Source organism: Megalops cyprinoides, chromosome 18 (assembly GCF_013368585.1).
Source record: "Megalops cyprinoides isolate fMegCyp1 chromosome 18, fMegCyp1.pri, whole genome shotgun sequence".
Lineage (NCBI taxonomy): Eukaryota > Metazoa > Chordata > Actinopteri > Elopiformes > Megalopidae > Megalops > Megalops cyprinoides.
The window spans coordinates 5314531-5335498 of NC_050600.1; the positions used below are offsets into that span (position 1 = coordinate 5314531).

The following is a 20968-nucleotide window of genomic DNA, read 5'->3' on the forward strand; positions in this document are numbered from 1 at the left end:
CAGGCATAGACACACACACACACACACACACACACACACACACACACAGAAACACACAGGCATAGACACACAAACACACACACACACACACACACAGAGAAACACACAGGCATAGACACACACACACGCAGAAACAAACAGGTATAAACACACGTACACGCATGCGCACACACACACACACACACACACACACACACACACACACACACACACAGAAACACACAGGCATAGACACACAAACATACACACACACACAGAAACAAACAGGTATAGACACACACGTACACGCATGCGCACACACACGCACGCACGCACACACACGCGCGTGTGCGCACACACACACAAACACACACACACACACACACACACGCACACACGCACATACACACACACACACACACACACACACACACACACACACACACCATGCCCTCCTCATGCCCCCTGTACGCTTCTCTCTATGATCAGAGCAGCCTTCCACAAACCCATTTTCTGCACAGTACATGTCATTACCCAAGTTTCCTTTTATCTTGGCCAGTTCCGTAACCCGATGTGTACCCACACATTTCCAGTGTCTGGTGCGTCCATGAAACGTGCGCCGAATTGCTGACCTCAGTGGTGAACAGCCACTGGCAACGACTGGAGCCCCCGCGTACTGTGCTCTCAGCTGCAAGCCAGCCATTTTATGAAACTCCGGCATGATCGTCCAGCTCTCATACATTTCCTGCCCGTCTAGAGACATTTGGAAAAGGAGGGCAGGTTTTGATAGCAACGTTTTAAAATGGTTTACTTTGGGGACGCCCCTAGTTGCTTGGCTGACATGCGGGCACACCAGCCTCATGGCTGGCATCTCTGTGGGTCACTGTGGGTCACTGTGGGTCACTGTGGGTCACTGTGGGTGCACACTCCACACTCCACTCCCCCTGGGGGTGCTGTAATTCTCCCCGTGTGTCCGGTGGTGGGGCCTCTGCCTGACTGGGAGTGTTACCGGGACCGCGAGACCTCAGAATGGTCCGGAAGAGCAGGGTACAAATGGCCACACGTTAGAATGTACATTTTACATTTACATTTATTCATTTAGCAGACGCTTTTATCCAAAGCGACGTACATAGGTTACAGTTCTTTACAATGTTATCCATTTATACAGCTGGATATTTACTGAGGAAATTGTGGGTTAAGTACCTTGCCCAAGGGTACAGCAGCAGTGTCCTAGCGGGGATCGAACCTGCAACCTTTCGGTTACAAGTCCTGCTCCTTAACCACTATGCTACTCTGCCGTTAGGAGGCGTTAACAGATATGTGCGATGTGCACTGCTGAGCCGGGCCCGGTGGGGAAGGTGCTTCAGAGCAGGAGTGATGCTGGACGGTGCCTGCACAGTGTGCATTAGACTGGGTGAGGTGGGTCAGCATCGGGGCCTCTCTCAGGAGTCCCCCAGGCTGTTCTGTGGTGTAGCGATGGGAGCGTTAGCGACGGGAGCATTAGCGACGGGAGCGTTAGCGTAGCCCTGCGCTAAGCCCCCGTCTGCACAATGAGGGCCTTCAGAGGCGCAGACAGGAAAGCCAGCTCGCGCGGCCAGGGGAATTAGGCCTTGATGGGATTAGCAGGGCTGGGGGGAGGATAAGTTGCACAAGCCCCAGTAAAGTTCGCGTTTGTTCTGGCGGGTAGCGGAGCAATGAGTTTAACGTTTGAAGCACTGGCACCTGCTAGACACCCCTGGCCCTGAGAAGAAGAGGGGGGGGGCGTATAGTGAACCGCAGAAAAGCTTATTGTGAGAGTGGACAGTCAGCACACACAGGCTCCTTTGAGGTGCCAATTTGTACCCCTCTGTGTTTATTATACTAATTATAATTGGAGTTATATTGATTTATAATAAAATAAATGGAACTCAGCTCCAGATTTGGGTAGACGGAACTCGTTGCATTGGTGGCTTTTGCTAGAAAACCAAGGGGCTCCTGGACTTTGCCAACCCCCAGCTACGGTGCTTCAAAGAAAAGAGAGTAAATACTGAGGTATGGGCCGATGACCTTAACTCACAGAGTGCGAATGAGTGAACACAGAGAGGTGCTTTCTGGGTCCCGGGTGTTTGTGCTGTGACACAGTAACGCAGGTGTGAAAGGGGCAGCAGAGCACACCCCTGCTCCTGCTTCTCCCCCCCCATTTTTGAGTCAGGGATTGGGCTCTGCTTAAAAAAGTCAAAGGTCTGGTAGAAGCTTCAGTGAATGTGCAGAGACCAGCATCCTCAACTAAGGCCTTCCTTCTGTCAGCCCTGGGCTACTGAGGCTGCTGTCTACCCCTGGAATACCTGCCAGCAGGGTGCGCTCTAGAGCATGAAGCAATGGGCTCTGGGCCTGTAGGGAAACAATGGCCGCCATCTTACCGCTAACATTCTTGGCTTTTCCCGCATTTACGTCAGGGAGGGGAAGGCATGTGCCATTGGGAAGGGGCTCATGGTAACCGCTTTATCGGCCATTGACCTGGTTGCCCTTCTGAATCATTTGCTGCCTCATTGCTCTCTGGATAGGCCTGTGCTTTGTTTTTCCTTTTCCGTGCCAGTGTGCACCGCATTAAGGATGAAAACAGTGGGAGTGTGATTTCATTTTTTTGTGTGTTTAAAAACCTCTGGAGAAGGTCTGTCTGCACTTCTGCCAAGTGAAATACGACAGTGAGCGGACGAGTCAGATTTGGAAGGCTGTGAGCAGCACCGTTTCTCTGCCTCCCACTGTGCCGTGTGAGGCATTGTGGGAAGGGCTCACAGGTCCTGGGACACCTGGCCTCCCCCTCCCCACCTACCTGCTACCTGCTGCCTGCAGTCATCGCTTATGTACCGCAGTGTCTCGCCATCAAGAACCTGTGACATGTGATAACTTGAAATGTAGGCATGCGTGTGCGTCCAGTGCAGATCCATGCTGACTGGAAAGGCTTTTGTGTGTAATGAGCATTCTGTGTGAGGCCTGAACCTACTGCAGTAGAGTGTTGTGACACATGCCATCATATGCACTGTCTGAGGGAGAGCCCACCTGCTCCTGACACGGTGTGCGCTCCTGGGAATTGCAAGAGAATTTATCTGAGGTTTTGACTCATCACTGTCGTCGATTTGAGCGACACACGAGCACCTCAAAAGGGCTGAATCATGGTGACTGTTAAGAGTGACAAAAAGGATGTGCATTTTTCCAGTGACACATCGATACTGTAAAACCTGCTCTGTGCACTTCACCTCGTTTTCCTGTTGTGATCCCATCGATCAGAGCAGCTGTCCTTTAGCAGGCAGAGTCTGAGAAGTTGCACGTTAACACCAAGGCCACGCTGTCTATGGAGAGCTCTCATCTGACCAGTGTCTCTCTCTCTCTTTCTCTCTCTCTCTCTCTCTCTTTCCCTCTCTCTCTCTCTCTCTCTCTCTCTCTCTCTCTCTCCCTCTCTCTCTCTCTCTCTTTCTCTGCTGTAGGTTACCTGGAGGACAGCTTCATCAAATCAGGAGTCTTCAGTGTTTCAGAGCTGGTGCGAGTGTCCAGAAGTAAGTGTCCCTGTGAGTCTCTCACCTGGCTGAGACTGACAGCAACGTTGGGGCAGATGGAGGAGACAGGTGTCCTCCCATTTCTCACTTGAAATGGAGTCCTCCCTGTTCCCCTCACACAGGCCCTGAATGAGTGTACAGCCGGGGGGGGGGGGGGGGGGGGGGGGGGGGGGGGGGGGGGGGGGGGGATTTGGGGGGGCGGGGAGGAGATGGGTGACATAGGCTTAGAGCTGGGTTCAAAACACAGGAGGATATGCAGTACTTTCCAGGCCTGTAACACAGTGAGCCGTCACCATGGTAGCAGCCTTTAACACACTCCGGGTCTGTTACACTCCCTGGTCCAGTAACACACCCTAGGAACATACTTTTCGTGACTCCTTTAAGGCCGCGATCTCTCCAGGTAAAGGAATGATTACAATAAAACAGCCTTACAACCAGATTCCCATTAGAATCCTTTCTTCAGTGATCTTTTTCAAAGACTACAAATGAGCATTATATTGCATGCTTGCGACTTGTGTGGGGCATTCGTTTGCCTTGTGTCTAAGTGTCTACAAATCAGGACTAAAAACAATTACACACTTCAGCTCTATGGTATCAGCGCTGCCGTAGGAACCTGTATGCCTTTCTTTGACTTGGCATATGAAAGCTGGCTGTGGGTTAGTGGTCATAGCTGCTGCCCAGATCAAGGATTTATGGCATTACCCTTAAGCAAATGGGTCGTGTTCCTTGATAAGCACTCCTGCCCTGTTCTGCGGTCCTGGAGGTCTGAGCTGCATGGGAGAGGTGTTGTCCGCACTCTGAATAAGGCCCAGTTAGGCTGGTGTTTGCTTGTGTTCCCCCCCCCAGCTGCTGGCCTTTGCCAGCGGATTCAGTCAGGGCACAGGAATGAGCTGCAGTTGGCGCGGGCTCTGCCAAGGCACTGCTTTCTTTAACGCGGCTGGTAAACCTCAAGCCACAACAAACGGCTCCGCACTCAAACTTTCATCAGCTCCAAACCGCTGCCTCTTACAGGGGCGTAATGACTTCAAGAGAGCTGGGAACTAAACAAGTGCCCCTTCTAAACGCCCCCACCCCCCCCGCGGCAGGGACCGAGCGGCCACCGCTCGTAAAAAAGGACGCCCCTCGCAATCAGGGAGAGGGGTGACCAACGGGGCCTTTGTGTTTTGATAGTGGCGGAATTAAAGTCTGTGGAGAGAATTCTCAGAAACCGTCGCTTTGCCGTTTGAAAAGAAAATCCTAGTAGCAGTATTCAAAACTCGAATGAACAGAGTGGTTCGTCTGAGCAGTGTTTTCCTTCCGCCTGTTTCTGGTGTCCTCCACCGCATTGGGCCGTTTCTGTCTCCTCACGGCTCACGTCTGTCCTGACGGCTGCGAAAGGGAAGAAATGAGGCTCCGAGCTTAGAGGTTGCGCTTTGTGCAGCTTCTTGAGCGCAGAGCATGACATTATAACGTCGGCCCTGAACATGGGGCATCCTCACAGGTCAGGCTTTATCATTGCATTACATTATTGTCGTTTAGCAGACATTCTTATCCAGAGCGACCTACATACAGTAGGTTACAAATTTTATCCATTTATGCAGCTGGATATTTACTGAGGCAATTATGGGTTAAGTGCCTTGCCTGAGGGGTGCAACAGTGGGGCCCAAGCGGGGAATTGAACAAGTAACCTTTCGGTTACAAGCCCTGCTCTTTACCTCTGCGCTCCACCGCCATCCCTGGGATTCATGGGGAGGTTTTCTCATTGCGCTCATTGAATTTTGGCTCATCCAAGAAGTATATATGCAAATGGGAGCAGTGATTACCATATGGGCCTGCTTGGCTCGCTGTCTGCTTCCCTCCTTGCCTGCGGAAGCTTGTGCTGTCCTCACCGGGGTCAGACGGGACAGATGCGTCCGTAATGTAAATAAATCAAGCCGCTATCAGATATGATCTCACTTTACGAGCGGTTGTCATCTGGTCTCAACAAGTCCATATTTAGGGCACTGTAAAGCTTTGATTCGTACCCTGCTTGCGTTTGTTTGCTTTAACTGTGAAACACCCCCGGCGACTACTTGAGACCGGCTCTTATTGGACAGCAGCATCTGTTTTCTTTATTATGATGTCATAGCAAGATGTTGGTCGAGATCAGCTCTTATTGGACACTTGGCATTTAAAGGAAGTTTTACAGCAGTTTGAGCCTTGTGACATTATGCTGAAAGCAGTTCCATGAACTTAACAGGCACATAGATGGTCTGAAGATTTATATTTTATATATGTATATGTAACATTTAATGCAATGCAGGGATTCAGTGTAAAAGTCAGCATGAGATGAATCATTTTTAACTGTAAAGACATACAGCCACTGCCTCCTGCTTATCAGTGTCAGATTACTTTCTATATTAATGATTTGCCAAAGTTCATAACTGTGTGTAATTATCAGACACAGACAAGTAAATGCTGTATTTAAATCTCACATTTTATACACACACTGAAACTCATATTCCCCATAGATGAGCTACATTCTGCTGCCTATACAGATTGATAATCAGATATTATCAGGAAGTATCTGATTTTAGAGATAGGTGAAAATTTTGAAAATTAGATGGTTATCAGGACGGGCTGTGCAGTATAGGACTGTTAGCATTCTGTCGCTATTGTCGCGTTCACTTATGAGGCTAGGCTTATGTTAACACTCGATCTACATAGCTTGTAGACTGTGATACAAACAGCTTGTGGCTTTGGATATCGGCGTTTTCATAAAACCTGTCTGTATTTGTTTCTGAGTTTGCCTCTAAGCAAATACTACTTGAAACGGCTGATAAAGTAGCTAAATCTTTCGTGGGCGTGCCGAATTATGAAAATGAGATTTTGCTGAGATCTGTTGTGTCGTTTTCCACCTCAGGTCTGAACTTGACTGCCTCCAGTGTAAAAAAATGAAGGTGCATAGGAGCCATGATGAGAGTGCTGTGCTCTAACCCAGTTCCCCCCCCCCTTGCAGCGGCCATCACCCAGGGAGCAGGGAACCTGTCCATTGTGGACATGCAGAGTCAGCCTTACTACCATGACTTGAACTCCGCGCTTCCTCGCTCCCTCTCCTCCCCACATGGCAGGTGAGTGCCGTTCCCCAACCAAATCCGCCAATTCCCGTAATCCAAGCCCGCGGCCTGTCAATTTTCCTCTTCCTTCTTCTGCCTCCAGCAAGCGGCCCAAGACCATCTCCATGGAGGACAGCATGGAGACCAGCCCGTCGGGGGACTTCTACTCCTCCCCCAGCTCCCCGGCCAGCGGCAGCAGGACCTGGCACGAGCGAGAGCAAAGTGAGGGCGGGGCGTTGGGGGGGGGGGGGGGCAGGGTGGGGTCACAGGCACGGGCGCTCTGCTGTGGGCACCGAGAGGAACATTCGCGGGAGAACCAGCGCACTCTCCTCTGCTCCTCTGTCATTGTGCCACCGTGTTATTGTAGTTTCCATAACACTCAATCACAAGACGATAGAAACTACTGTGGCCCTCCATCACCTGAAGGGGTCTAAAGCCCTACCACATAGTTTCCAGAACACACACTGCACCCCCCCCCCCCCACCAGCTCTCCTCTTCTGTCCTTCTGTCATTGTTGCACCTTGCAATGTGGCTTCCGTAACACCCCCCTCACCCCCCCCCCCACAGTCCCCTGCACCTCCTTCCTGAAAAGTGCACTCTTCTCTCTCTCCCCCCCCTTCCCCAAATTAGAAGTCAGCCCGTGACCCCTAGCGTGGTGCTCTGTGTGAGGTGGAGGGATTAGGAGCTGTGGCTCCATTGTGTTTGTTCCTGTCTGTATCTAAGGAGTGGCTGTGTAGGCCCGTCAGTGTCGGTATGCAGATACTAACAAGCTGCAGAGAGAACACGGTGTCCACATTTCTCTGCTGACACATGATAAATACCTTGCCTTTGTGTGTGTCTGTGTGTGTGTATGTGTGTGTTTCTCTGTGTGTGTGTGTGTGTGTGTGTGTGTGTGCATGTGTGTGTGTTTCTGTCTGTGTGTGCGTGTGTGTGAGTGCGCGTGTGTGTGTTTCTGTCTGTGTGTTTGTGGGTGTGTGTGTTTCTGTCTGTGTGTTTGTGTGTGTGTGTGTGTGTGTGTGTGTGTGTGTATCTGTCCTGCGGTTGAGGCTACTAAAATGAGTGGACTGCTTGAGGGAAAACTGCCTGTCGGTACACATGGCTGTAAATTTCACTCTAGCTAGACCGCTGTAAATGCTACCCTCAGATTATCATCATATGTCTTTCTCTTTAGCGCTGAGGTTGAAATGAACGTTTTTCTTTCTCTCGGATTGAAGCTGCTGTTTGTTTTCTCGTTTTGTCCACAGTGTGGATGTGAAAAGGTCTTTTTCTTCGTTTGCTGAGTGATTTGGTCTCAGCACTCTTGGCATGCCCGGCAGATGGTATCAGAAAGTGTGCCGTGTTGCTCCCTGCTGTCAGAATGTTCCCAGGTCCCAATACTCAATTGCACAGTACATCGCAATGCTGCTAAACCTGTATTTTTCAGCTTGTTCTCCTGAAATGTCATGTTCGTGGGACTGACTCTATCATTTCTTTCAGGTTTAGCACTCTGAGATCATAGTTATTTTTGTCCCTTTTTTTCTCTGACAATTTATGTCCTCTGTGTCCCCTTTAGCCCACCGCTACTGCTTTTTTTTCCATTTGTGGAGAAAACGTGTAAGCTTTATTGTGGGAGTTTTTGTTAGCGTGTAACCTGTTCTCAGAGCTGCAGTTTGTGTCTGCAGGAGAAAGCCTGGTGGAGGACGGATCTCCTGTTTTCATGCCCAGTGATCTAAAGCCACTGATTAGTCATGCTGTTGAATTTAAGCTCCAGTGTGAACGCTGCAGTTTTCTCTCTCTGTGTTACGACTTGCGAGAATTCAAACAGGCAGCGTCTGGAAGGCAGCACCCGAGCCCCGTGAGGACAGGAGTCAGGCCTGTGCTTGTTCATTAGCAGCTTTTAAATCTGGGTGCCGGTGCTTTCCTCAGCGCTTCGGCATTCGGTTGCCACCTGCCGAAGCCGCGCTCGCCGCGAGCTTTTCGGCTCCGACGCAGGTGCTCCTCACAGTCCGGCCATTGTTCCTCAGCGTGTAAATAAAGCAACGCAAATTTTCTCTCGGTCCTCCCGTCCTAATTAGACACCTGAAAATAGGCTGAGTGCGCTTATGATTGAGGAGCATCACATACGTTGTACTGTAAAAAATACTGGCACTCATTGTGCCAGTGGTAAAAAAGACCTGAGTTTGGTCTTTGGATCATTGGGAATGTGTGTGCGTGTGTGTATTTGTCTGTGTGTGTGATATATATATATATATATATATGTATATATATAAGGATCAGACAGTAACAGTCAGGGAATCAATTGGCACAGCTAAATCTTCTCAGCAGATCTCACTGATAACTCAGTAGGAAAGCATTCATATATATGTATATATATACACACACACACACACACACACACACACACACACATGCACACATATACTTGTATGTTATTGCCCTGTTAGACTTAGTATGTTGTCTGACTGACTGGAGGGAAGAGAGTGAGAGGGGAGAGGGAAAGAAAGAGAGAGAGTGAGTGGGAGAGAGAGACAGCAGGGTTGGGGAGGGGGGGGGGGGGGGGCAGAATGAGGCAGACCTGTGGCTGTCTGTTGTTGGGGGGTGGGGGGGTGAACAGGTGTGTGCGACAAGGGGCAGGTGTGGCGGTAGTTGTTTGAACTCGTCCTGGATGAGCAGACATTGCCGGAGCAGTCAAACTAACAGGTGGCCAGCCAGTTGGTGGGTCATGTGACACCCATCCCCGGGAGTGTCAGCAGTGACAGGCGGCTGCCGGTGGGGGGGCGGGGGGGGGGGGGGGGGGGGGGCTGACGGAGGTGGGGGGGTTCGAGGGAAAGGAGGCTCTTTGAGCTCAGGTCCACAGCTCTTTTTAATTAAGGCCCAACCAAAGTGTGCTTCCGGGCCCGTCTCTGTGGGCCTGTGCCTCCGGAGCGGGCATCTGGAGTCGGCTCCGTCACTCGGGCTGCGGAGGAAACACATCAGCACAGAATGTTCTTGGGGTGTAATTCCCCCCCCACCCCCCCCCCTTTTATTTTTAATGAGCATTCATGGGATTTTTTCCCCCGCCTTCCCCCCACTTTGTACCGAGACCTGCACGTGTTGATGAGGCCGCTGAAGTAGTACTGGAGTGGTGCGGCTCGTGGGGTAAAACAGGGAGGGAGGGCCCATGAGAAAGTGCTCCTTTTGTGAAGAAAGTATTAGAGAGAAAATGGGAAAAATACGAGAGCCATATGAGGAGATCGGAGGAAGCCGGGCCACCCTGCCAAATGCTAGTCTCCCTCTCGCCCCTGCAAGGAGATCTGCCCTGTGCTTTGCAGAACAGGGAAGTGGGCCCGCCGCTTTGAAACGGCAATCTTGAAATAAAACGCGCAGAAAATCCTGTTTTTTTTTTTTTTGCGCCGCTGTCCTCGGGGTTAGCTTACCTTTCGTTCCAGAGCGAGATGCAGCAACCTTCCTGTTATTCCTTTTTTGGCACGCCACTGGAAATTTCACTCGGGAAACGGTTTGATAACAAACAGCTGTTTGCAATGAAGAAAATATCAGTTTTCCAGATCTGCGCTTCCAGAGAAATGTGCGGCCGTTCCCGAGCAAGGCTTCTCTTTCGCGCACGAAAAGAGCGGGGTTTGTTAGCTTGAAGCTAAAAGTTCGCCATGAATCAAGGATTGTTGAAAGCTCTCTGCAGGCATGTTTCATATAGCTGAATGTTGTTTTAATGTCACTCAGCACTGTTACAACAGGTGTGGAAGTGAACATTTCTTAGAAGTGACCTGAAATCGTGGCTTTCAGTGACCTGTTTTTCTTCCTCCTGTCCTGCAGTGAACACACAATGTCTTCATTTTTGGACGCAAATTCAGGCCTTAAAAAATAATGTTACCCAAGGGCCACTCTACCCTACCACTGTTTTTCCCTGTCAATGATAAATCTGGGATAATTTTATTTATAATATGTTTTATGATGCTCCCAGATTCCAATGACAGACTATTTGACTATGTGAAAACCGCAGACATTATTTGAACAATTCACGGCTAATGCTCCTGTTTGTTAAAGTGTAATGGAGCAGCATGAACCACCATTCATTTCTCAGGCTTTGTTTTCGTGCAGTTCTGACATTTTTCCACACAGTTGCCACCGAAGCACGATGTGCTCCTGGACCCTGTTCCCTTTTTGTTCGTGCTCACCAGCGGAAAATATTTAAATATCGAATGAGTTCTTCTCATTCGTGGGGAAGGAAGATGTATGAGCAATCTGGAGATGCCTCAGTCAGGCGGTTTGTAAGAGGCCTTTCCTGAGATGGCAGTAATTATGGGAAACGCAGTCAGCATTTGAAAACGTCTGTTTCCACAAAGCTCTGTGACAGACACAGATACGTGCTGTGTGTTGGCAGAGGGCTGGCCTCACACGGGTCATTACCTGCTTTGGCAATTTGTCTCCTTTTATGTTTCCACGTTGGGTTAGACAAGACACCAATCTCCTAAAAGCTACTTTAAAACAGATCTGTTAGCTCAGCCTCTTGGTTTCAATTCTATTAGCATCTCTCCTTCGGAATGCCGAGGAACGACTGTGTTCTGTGTCTGTTGTTTTTCTGCTGATCTTGCAGTGCCGCAGGTCGCAGAAAATCGACTATCAGCAGTGCTGCGACTGCCGCATTACGTGCTTTAGCATCTTTTAGGAACCAGCCAGCTTCCTTGCGCTGAGATCCGACTCACCCCAACAACTGCTACCAACACGGGTGACCTGAAGCAAGCGTCACTTTTTCTCGGACGCTTAGCTATAAGCTTTGCATTATTGACTGGCCGTACAGCTGGGAGAAAAGTGCTTGGGTGATAATATGGTGTGTGTGATATTGAGTTCTGTGGTCAAATGACTGTTCTGAGAGAGAGAGAGAGAGAGAAAGAGAGAGAGAGAGAGAGAGCCACGCTGGTGCTGAAAGCGTCCTGTTTTGCTCTCCTCCAGCAGACATGTCGTCTCCCACGATGAAGAAGCCAGAGAAGCCATTGTTCAGCCCAACCTCCCCGCAGGACTCCTCCCCCAGACTGAGCACTTTCCCCCAGCACCACCACCCAGGGCTCACGGGGGTCGGACACAGCGGTAAGCACCACCACCCAGGGCTTATGGGGGTTAGTGTTAACAGTAAGCACCACCACCCAGGGCTCATGGGGGTTAGTGTTAACGGTAAGCACCACCACCCAGGGCTCATGGGGGTTAGTGTTAACGGTAAGCACCGCCACCCAGGGCTCATGGGGTTAGTCTCAGCAGTAAGCACCACCAACCAGGGCTCATGGGGGTTAGTCACAGCGGTAAGAACAGCTACCCAGGGGGCATGGGGATTAGTCTCAGTGGTAAGCACCACCACCCACAGCTCAGAGGCTAGTCACAGTAGTAAGTGCTACCAGCCAGGGCTCGTGGTTAGTTAGTCATCAGTTACTCACCATCCAGGGTTGCAGGTTTTTCCTGTCGTATATATGTCTACCTCAGGTCTCTATTTGTCTGTGGAAAGTGCTGTCCTTTCATAGATCACTCACAGATCTCCTCCTGTTGGCTGAGCTGTCAGTCATCCCTATCTCACCAGGTGCATCATGGGATAGCGCGTGTGTGTGACGATCATTTGTGGTTCTCTGCTCCCCACAGTGATTTCCACCAGGAGCCCGCCCCCGCACTCTCCACTGCAGTTCTCTGCACCGGCCATCCTGCCCCCCGCCCCATCGCCCTACTTCTCCCACCCCACCATCCGCTACCCGCCCCACCTCAACCCGCCAGACACCCTGAAGAACTACGTACCGCCGTATGACCCGTCCAGTCCGCAGAGCAGCCAGGTGAGCAGTGGCACCACTGGTCCTTAGGAAGCGCATTACATTACATTAGTTTACATTAAATTGTTGTCATTTAGCAGACACTCTTATCCAGAACAACTTACGTCAGTTACAGTTACCCATTTATACAGCTGGATATTTACTGAGGTAGTTCTGGGTTAAGTGTCTTGCCCAAGGGTACAGCAGTAGTACCCCAGCGGGGAATTGAACTAGCGACCTTTAGGTTACAAGCCCTGCTGCTTACCACTACACTACACTACACTGCCACCCCACATGGGTGTAATGTTCAATTCCCCCTAACATCAGCACATTTAGCTTCCTGTTGGTCTGAATCTGAATCGGGTTCAACTTTGGGTGACCCCCAAAAAAACAAAAAAAAAGCTGATGAAATAAGCTTCAGTGTGAGACGCTGAAAGCCAAGGTTAGGCTTCCTGAAAAACTGGAAGGTTAAGTAGCGCACAGAGTCATCAGGTGTTTTACTCTGATTTGCATGTCAGAAATGTTGATGAAAAAACAAACAGTGTGCAAGCGTGGCGGGGGGGTGGGGGGGTGTTGAGTGATGTCGGTGGAGCTCCATCTGCTTCCCTGAGTGCCACTCCACCTGCACCCCCCCCCCCCCCCCCACCTCCCCTACCCCACCATCCATCTCCGAGAAGAGGGCCGTCACAGCACCGGCCTCCCTCTAAATTAGATTCTCGCCGCAGCCTTCATTTCGTGATGGGACCTGACGCCCTTGCAGCGGTGCGTCGCGAACAAAGCAGCTCAACACCCCGCGGGCGAAATGCCGGCAGCGCGTGGGCTTCAGAACCGGTTTACGGGCGGGGGGGGGGGGGGGGGGGGGGGGGGGGTTGCGTAATCGGTTTTCTAAAGAAACACCGGGGGGCAGGTACAGCATGTCCCTGAGTGACGGGTGACAGGCTGTTGCATGGCACAGCTCAGGAACACGTAGAACCGCAGGAACGATGACGCTGAGGCTCTTCAGCCGCAGGTGCGGAGCTCTCCTTCCTTGCTCCTAAAACATGACGAACCCGGTGACCCGACATCTACAGGTTTCTGTGTTTGCAGCGGATGTGTGCGGAGGCTGTGTGTAGCAGTTGCATGGCACAGCGCTCTCTCCGCAGCCACTCTCTGGATCTCCCACAGAGGTGAAGGGCGTATGCTAAGTCACACGCTTATCTTCCTCTGCTGCTGCTGATTGATGTTGCTGCAGGGATGTTAGCGGTAGCTCAGTGAAGCGCTCGGCTGTTACTGTCAGCGAGCCTTCTGATCGCGTTCCCCCGTACTGCCGGCCGCAGGGCCCGACTGGCGTCATGGCCCCGCCTCCCCAGACCTGCTGATTCAGCACGCGGGACGAGCGTTCACACGCGGCTGAGTGAATCACGAAAAGGGATTCACGGAGAGGACACTAGATGGTGGCTGATGAGTTTATGGCTGGTCAGAAAGGCGTCTGCAGTCATTTCACCTACGCCGTGCACGCAGCAAACAATTTCGTCCGAGTAAATGTGTCAGCGCAGTCAGGGCTGGCCATGTGTGTGTTGGGGGGGGGGGGGGGGGGTGTTGGGGAGGTGCTCTGCGCTGTGGCCTGTCCTTGTGTTGGGGGAAACAGCTGGGACAGTCATTTCGGGTGGCCGCAGCCATTTCGGTTTCATCGCCTCGGTGCGAATTCAGATCACATCAGGTTTCCAAGGACATCGGCCCGCTCTTTCTTTTGGCTCGACTTCAAGAAGGAAGGACGTTTTTATGCGTGGTTAAATTGTAATCGTAAACAATGCGAGTGATTTGGGTGGTTTCCAAAGATGCACTGAATTACATAATAGTCAGTGTTTTTCTCTTTAACATAAACAAGGCTCATGCCGTGCTAGAATGGTATTAATATTTATAGGAAAAATACATTGTTAAGCATTATTAAACATCTTAGTAGCTAGAAAAGCTAGCCAGATATGAAAAAAAAACTGGCTAAGCATCTGTCAAGGTAAAATGTGAAAAAGATCAATGTTTTCTCAAGGAGAGTTTGAAATAATACACAGAGTGATGCAGTTGTTTGGCTGGGGTATGAACAGCAGCATTTGACTCTTTAGTCTTCTCTGCTGACATCATGTATCAAGCTATCTCCATCTGGAAAGGCTTAAGCTATTAACAATATGGAGAGTCTTATTTTGCATAATAATCAGGTGCCTGGTTATTTTCCTGTCTGTCACTAATGTCATCGGGCAAAGGCAGAGAAAGTTACAAAATGGCAGAATTTAGCTGACGTGACTGAGCCTTGGCTGATTCCTTTACAAGTAAAAAACACGGCCTGAAGCAGAACTTGTAAATCTAATTTATGATCTGATAAGCCAAACTGAAATACAGTAAGCATTCTTACAATGTACATGAAAAAGTAAGTATCCTGTACTAAGTATTTGTCTTCTGTGCCCACTAGATATTACCATTTTAACATGCTGTACATTTGTGTATCAAACAAAATGAATTTTCTGTTTCCATTTGATACTAATACAAAAGTTATTAGTTGGAAAATGGATTGCTTTGGCCTCTTTTATCTTTATCATGGTGTCCGTTTATACAGCTGGATATTTACTTAGGCAATTCTAGGTTAAGTACATTGCTCAAGGGTGCAGGAGTGGCCCAGCGGGGATTTGAACCCAGTTATGAGCTTTGCTCCTTACCAACACGCCACACTGCTCAATAGCAAATGGAAATCTCCCATTCATTTTGCATGTTGATTCTCTGGGGATAAAGTTTGAAATGCTGGTATCTATCGAAGGCGAGTGTGGACATATCTCACATTGCTAGGGTCCTTATAGTTAAAAGATCTTATACCGAAACAGAAAGGCCCTCACTCTCTGCTCCTGTTAATACAGTCGTTTTGGAGAAGGATCATTGAGATGCGTAAGTATGTTAGAAGGTTGAAGACGGCGTCTGCCTTTTCTCAAGTGTTTTCAGACCGGTGGCCAATGAGGAGTCATCCAAAGGCCTGTTTTGTCAGTACATTTTTCGAATGGATTGGTTTGTTTAAATACAGGGTACGCACATTATGGCATAACTGACCCCAGTCTAGCTAACAAACAAGAAATCATTAGCGGTTTGTCTGTCATCACGTTCCGAGCGCCTGCCTTTAACGCGGACATTTTTCCTACCATTTGAAGCAATTACTCTCTCACTGCAGTGTAACTGTGTTTATTATGAGCGGGGCTACGCGGTGCTGCTAGTGTACATTTCTGAAGGGGGGAGATTGTCAGAGACTGTGGCATAATAAACAGGCTAACCAAATAAAGCTATTGCGAATTAACTGCACATATGCAAGCAATCTAAGCAGTGTTCGACGGATTCTGAAAAGCCATTTTTACTAGTAAGCGTTTATTGTAAACGAAGGACCACGGGAAACTGTAAATCATTTGGCATTTATTTCAGGTTTATGACACACTGTTCCTCGGGGTATAGTTCAGGTAACCGCGGTTCTCCAATCAGTCAAGGCACAGTCAGGGTCTTATGAAATTGATATGATGTTTCCATTGTTGGTTATTTATTTATTTCTTTTTGTTGGGGGAGGGGGCTAATAGAACTCATTTCGAAGGGGAATATTTTTTGTGATGTCTGACCACCTTCATTTTTTCCAGCTCTGAAAGGGATGCTCTTCTTGTCTGTATAATTCATGGAGCTGTAATGAATTCAGTTTAGAGGTGTCTTTTCTCTGCCAGATTTGACAGGATATTCATTTGTTTCTTGCTTTTCTTAATTAGGACCTAGAAGTTGTTAAAAAAAAAACTTCTTGGCCATATGCTATACTGTATACTAACCTTTTTTTAGTATATAGTATAACCAATCAGTTTAGATTTTTTTTTCTGTTGCAGTCGCAACTTGAGAAGATGAAGAATTCACCTTGGCATTACAATTTGTTGTTAACAAAACAGAACATCTTTTCTTGTGTGTGTGTGTAATGGGGTGTCTCCAGCTACCTCGCCTGTCTCTTGGCCCAGTTCCAAACGGATGTAAACTAGAGGTGTAGTGTGAAGGAGGGCTGTATGTTAAACACAGAACATGTCAGAGTGTCAGAGGGAGTCAATAACATCTGTTGAAGTGCCATCTGTTTCCATTGTCTCACCACACTAGAGCTGCATCATCAAACTTACTGCTTGCAGATAGAGGGAGGGGGGGACACTACACTCAGAACAGTTTCAAAAAGCAGACACAGGTATTCCCATAAAGAGCATAAACATTACGTTTAATGCCGTGTTGGATGATGATAATTGACAGTTTATGTTACACATTTTCCCCACATCTGTTAAATTTCTGGTATTCTGGAACATATATAAGCTGGGTGCATTGTGGGTAAAGAGTCATGTTTACCTAGGAGTAGAGAGAGGGTTTGTGTGAGTGACATGCAGGGGCATTCTTTACCTATAACAAAGACAGGAGGGATGGTGATTCTGGTTGTGTGAGAAAAATCACAGACAATGATAAAAGTCATAAATACGCACCATTCCTGGTGCTGCTTCTTTATGGAATAACTGGATTCTGCTGGGGGAAGACTTGGCAAACAACACAGTGTGTATAATCTTGTGGACGGGTGCCAAAATGTTTTTATGCTTGCTTTAGCACAGATTATATTACACTCTAATTAAACATTGTATTCGCATTAAGGAACCCCGCAGACACAGTTCTTTTTCATAAAGGCCCTTTTGAGTTTTGAACTTTGGGCCCGCAGAGTCACGTCTGCAGGTAGTCTTCAGCTGTCTGGCAGAAGATTTTTTTTGTTATTTGTTTCTTTATCGCTGTTTGCATTACTGTCGAATGCAGAGAAGGCGATGATTCGCTGTTTCTGGCTTCGGTTTTCGGCGATGAAAAAAGAGGGATGTGTAGATCGCAGCGCATTGAAATTGACCTTATTAGCAGAACCACAGTACGCCGCTGCTGCAGCAACTGGCTGTTCACTTCATCATTAAAGAAGTGGGCTTGTTCTGCGGCTGTTACAGAAACGTGGAATCAAAGTGGGGCACTGCACACAGTCACTGCCCTGATTGTTATCCTTCTCTCCCTTAAGTTCAACTTCAAATTCAAATTCAAACCAACTTTATTGGCATTACAACCACATGACGCTGCACGAACAAACGCTAAGCATATCAATGACGAGCGCATAATAACTGAAGCAGAATTACCTGGTACATTCTGTGACTGCAGCGCTCCTGTGTCTTCAGCTCTCTCTCTCTCACTGTGTTCGGTGACTTCACGCCCCGCTCGTGCTGACCTCTCTCTCCTGTGTTCACGCGCAGCCCAACAGCAGCGGGCAGGTGGTGGGGAAGGTGCCGGGGCACTTCACCCCGGTGCTCGCCCCCTCCCCTCACCACGGCGCCGTGCGACCCGTGTCCCTCTCCATGCCGGACACCAAGCCCATCACCACATCCACAGAAGGTGAGTCACACGCGCCCCTCCTGGCACGGGGCGGCTGTGCCGGAGCACCATTAACACTGACACTGCATTAACACTGACACTATATTACATTGCATTACATGCATTTAGCAGACGCTCTTCTCCAGAGCGACTTCTGTCACAATAGAACATAAGTGTATCCGTTTCATTTAAACGAGCAACGGTGTCAGACCAGGCTAACGACAACTCCCAGACCAGTGAGTGTGAGAATAACACTATATATATAACACAAGCCCTACTGCAAGTTAACTTGTGCAATCTGACAGAAACCAAGTATACTATGATACAACAGTCCCTAGAACACAGAATCAAATCAAAGAATCGCAGTATCACACAGAATAAAAATCAAATACTAAATAAACATCAAATACTACACTACTGCCAGGGGGTGAGATTATTCCCTGCTGGGTAGGGTCTTCCGCAGAAGAAATGTTTAAGTCTCTGTGTGAGAGCACTGGTCATGGGGAGAGCTGCATTCACATGATAAACTTTTGTGCTTTGCGGTTTTGTCAATGCTGATTCTTGACTCTGTTTAAGGAAAAGGCTCCTATCAGTGATTCGGAGTCTGCTTCTGTTCACTGTAGTTTTAATCTAGGCATGATGGATTTGCAGAGTGTCATGTTTCACACATTTTGCTAGTAAGAAGTGACAGAAGGCTGACTAGCAACACCTCTCCCTCCAACTCTGCTTATTAAGCATGGCTATTATTATTATTAGTAGTAGTAGTAGTTATTGCTTTGGTTTTGCTTTTGTGGTTTTAGTACATGTTGCTGAATACAATATTAATTTTGTACAATACAATATTAATTTGAATGATGCAATAAAAAATGTACAACAATAAATTCAGCATAAAACAATAAAACAACTTAAAACAATATTAAGAGTAATGCTTAAGTAAGTGCTACATAATTGCAATATAACGCCACAAAAAAGTGTTAGATTCAGTTTTTACACAGGTGAGAATTGTGACCCTGTGCTTCAGGACAGTACACTGACCAGGCCGTGTGTGCGTTTGTGTGTATGTGTGTGTTCCAGCTTACTCGGCTCCCGGCACACCCACAGCAAACCGCTTCGTGGGCCTGAGTTCCCGGGACCCGGGCTTCCTCCACCAGCAGCAGGTGAGCTCCGCACACATCGGGGTCTTACCTCATCTCCCGCCCACAGGGCCCTGAGCCCCGCCCTTCCCAGGCCACACCCTGTTCTGAAAGTTCCAGAAAGCCATGGAAATGCTCCTGAAGTGTGTGGGCAGCGGTGTGGTGTGGTGGTAAGGGGCAGGACTTGCGGGGCCCGTAGCTCAGTGATTTTGCCGGTACCATTCCCAGGTGGGGCACTGCTGTTGTAGCCTTGGGCAAGGTACTTAACCTGAACTGCCTCAGTGGATATCCATCTGTATGAGTCAATAACAATAAAAAGTGTAAGCAGTGTGAGTCGATCTGGACAAGAGAAACCACTCAGCAGAAGGTAATGTGATGCTAACGAGGGTGGTCAGCTCTGAAGGTGATCTCATTGTCCTCAGAAAGTCATGGAAAATATACACAAATATACACAAAAACGAAGGTTAATTATTTTCCTTTACAGCAAGTGACACATGCCCATCTTTCTTGCTGACCTGCTAGCTTGAAATCATTTACTGTCAGGACTGGCAGTGTGTGTGACTAGCTGCTATACTGCTAGTGTATTGGCTAGCTAGCTGGCTAGCTCATTGGCTTCTACATTATGCCTGCTGCCAAAAGACATGTGTGACTGGTATGTACTGCCAACATGCATTGACAAGTGTGTATTCTTGCAGACACAAAATATTCTGTATCTCCCTTCATGCTTTCACGGTCAGAATAACCCAATGTCAAGGGAGTTTAAAAGTGTCACAGTAAATAAATATAATCCCTGAAAATTTCACATTTATCCTTAATATGAAAAGTCTTAGATAATATGAGAGTAATTTTAGTGAGAACCCTGCCTTCCCTCACTCCTGACGTCATGGTACGAGACGATGTTCCATACGAAAACAAGCACAGACAACAATTACCTGGGGTTTCGGTCTGATTGGTCGGGCGAGGTGGCTTGTCACCTTTTTTTTTATTCAAACAGAACACATGCTCCGTGGAGAAGTTCCAGAACCGAGCATTGTCAAATGTAGCGGGCAAGCTAGTGGGGACAGTAACAGGGAGGAACATGAGGTCAGTCCTCTGTGCAGATCGGTAGTCTGCATGGTGAGTGTGGCTGGACAGCCACAGGCATGTTGTTAGGATCCTTGCTGGCCAGCAGCTAGCTTGTCCTCCGTTACTCTGAGATTTGCATGTGCACCTTGCCTTGAGGTAATAGCTTTGTTAGGTCAGGCGATCATCCGTCCCAATCGTGTGTGCCACCAGCTCTGAATTTCATTTTTAAAAGATGGCCAGTAAATATTGCAAGTCCTGTATGATTCGGTTCTCTTGAAAATTGTCAGCAGAAATTCTTTTGACTTGAGCCGGTCACGGTGAACTAGCATGGCTTTGTTAGTGGCAGTTTAGACAGAGTTGCGTTGAGCATAATTTCACAGATCCATAGTTCATTTGACCTACTAGATGAGTTTTGATTGCTGTGTTTTATAGATCTGTATTACAGCACTTTTCAGGTAACCTTACAGAATATCTGAATTGTTCGAAGCGTATGATTAAATTGTGAACCGAGGAACAAATTGTCAATAATGCTGTAAGGGTGACAGCTGCATAAGAATATATAAGAATATATTGTGTATTGCATAATAATACATATAATGCTTCTCATAAAACATGGCATTATTATTATTACTATAAAAGCTAAGAATAATAATTAAAGTAATTCTTCCATACAGTCACTCTGTTTCAGTAGACTGATCTGTTATATTTTTAAGTTGTGTTTTTAACCCGGTTCAGACCTTCCCTCTGAAAGCCCTGCCTCACAAGCTTTACAGCTCTGGCCGTCATCCTTACAGCTGCGACTTCAAACAGGAACCAAAAAAAAAAAAAAAGCTGTCTGGGTAGCTGCAGTTGGACGGAGGACTTCGGAGGCGGCGTGGTCTCCAAATTCGGGACTTGCGCTACATGTTTATTTTGGTTCCTGAAGTGTGAGGGCAGGGCCGGCGTGGTCGGGGCGATGCCAGCCCCTCGGTGCACGGGCCTGGTCCCAGGCCAGGACTTTCCACCCAGCGCTA

General features: G+C 48.3%; 1 protein-coding gene across 10 annotated transcripts in view; it reads left to right on the plus strand.

The window, feature by feature from the left end:
* Positions 1-20968, plus strand: part of LOC118793254 (nuclear factor 1 B-type-like) — a 123862-nt gene that overhangs the window by 84166 nt on the left and 18728 nt on the right. For 6 of the 10 annotated variants that reach the window (XM_036551336.1, XM_036551344.1, XM_036551339.1 and 3 more), the window contains 7 exons: positions 3444-3512; positions 6490-6601; positions 6690-6808; positions 11513-11647; positions 12188-12372; positions 17640-17778; positions 18832-18914. In XM_036551336.1, coding sequence (XP_036407229.1) covers positions 3444-3512; positions 6490-6601; positions 6690-6808; positions 11513-11647; positions 12188-12372; positions 17640-17778; positions 18832-18914 — 842 coding nt within the window. The remainder of the gene's footprint in view (positions 1-3443; positions 3513-6489; positions 6602-6689; positions 6809-11512; positions 11648-12187; positions 12373-17639; positions 17779-18831; positions 18915-20968) is intronic. The other 4 variants (XM_036551337.1, XM_036551343.1, XM_036551341.1 and 1 more) reach the window with 1 other exon arrangement.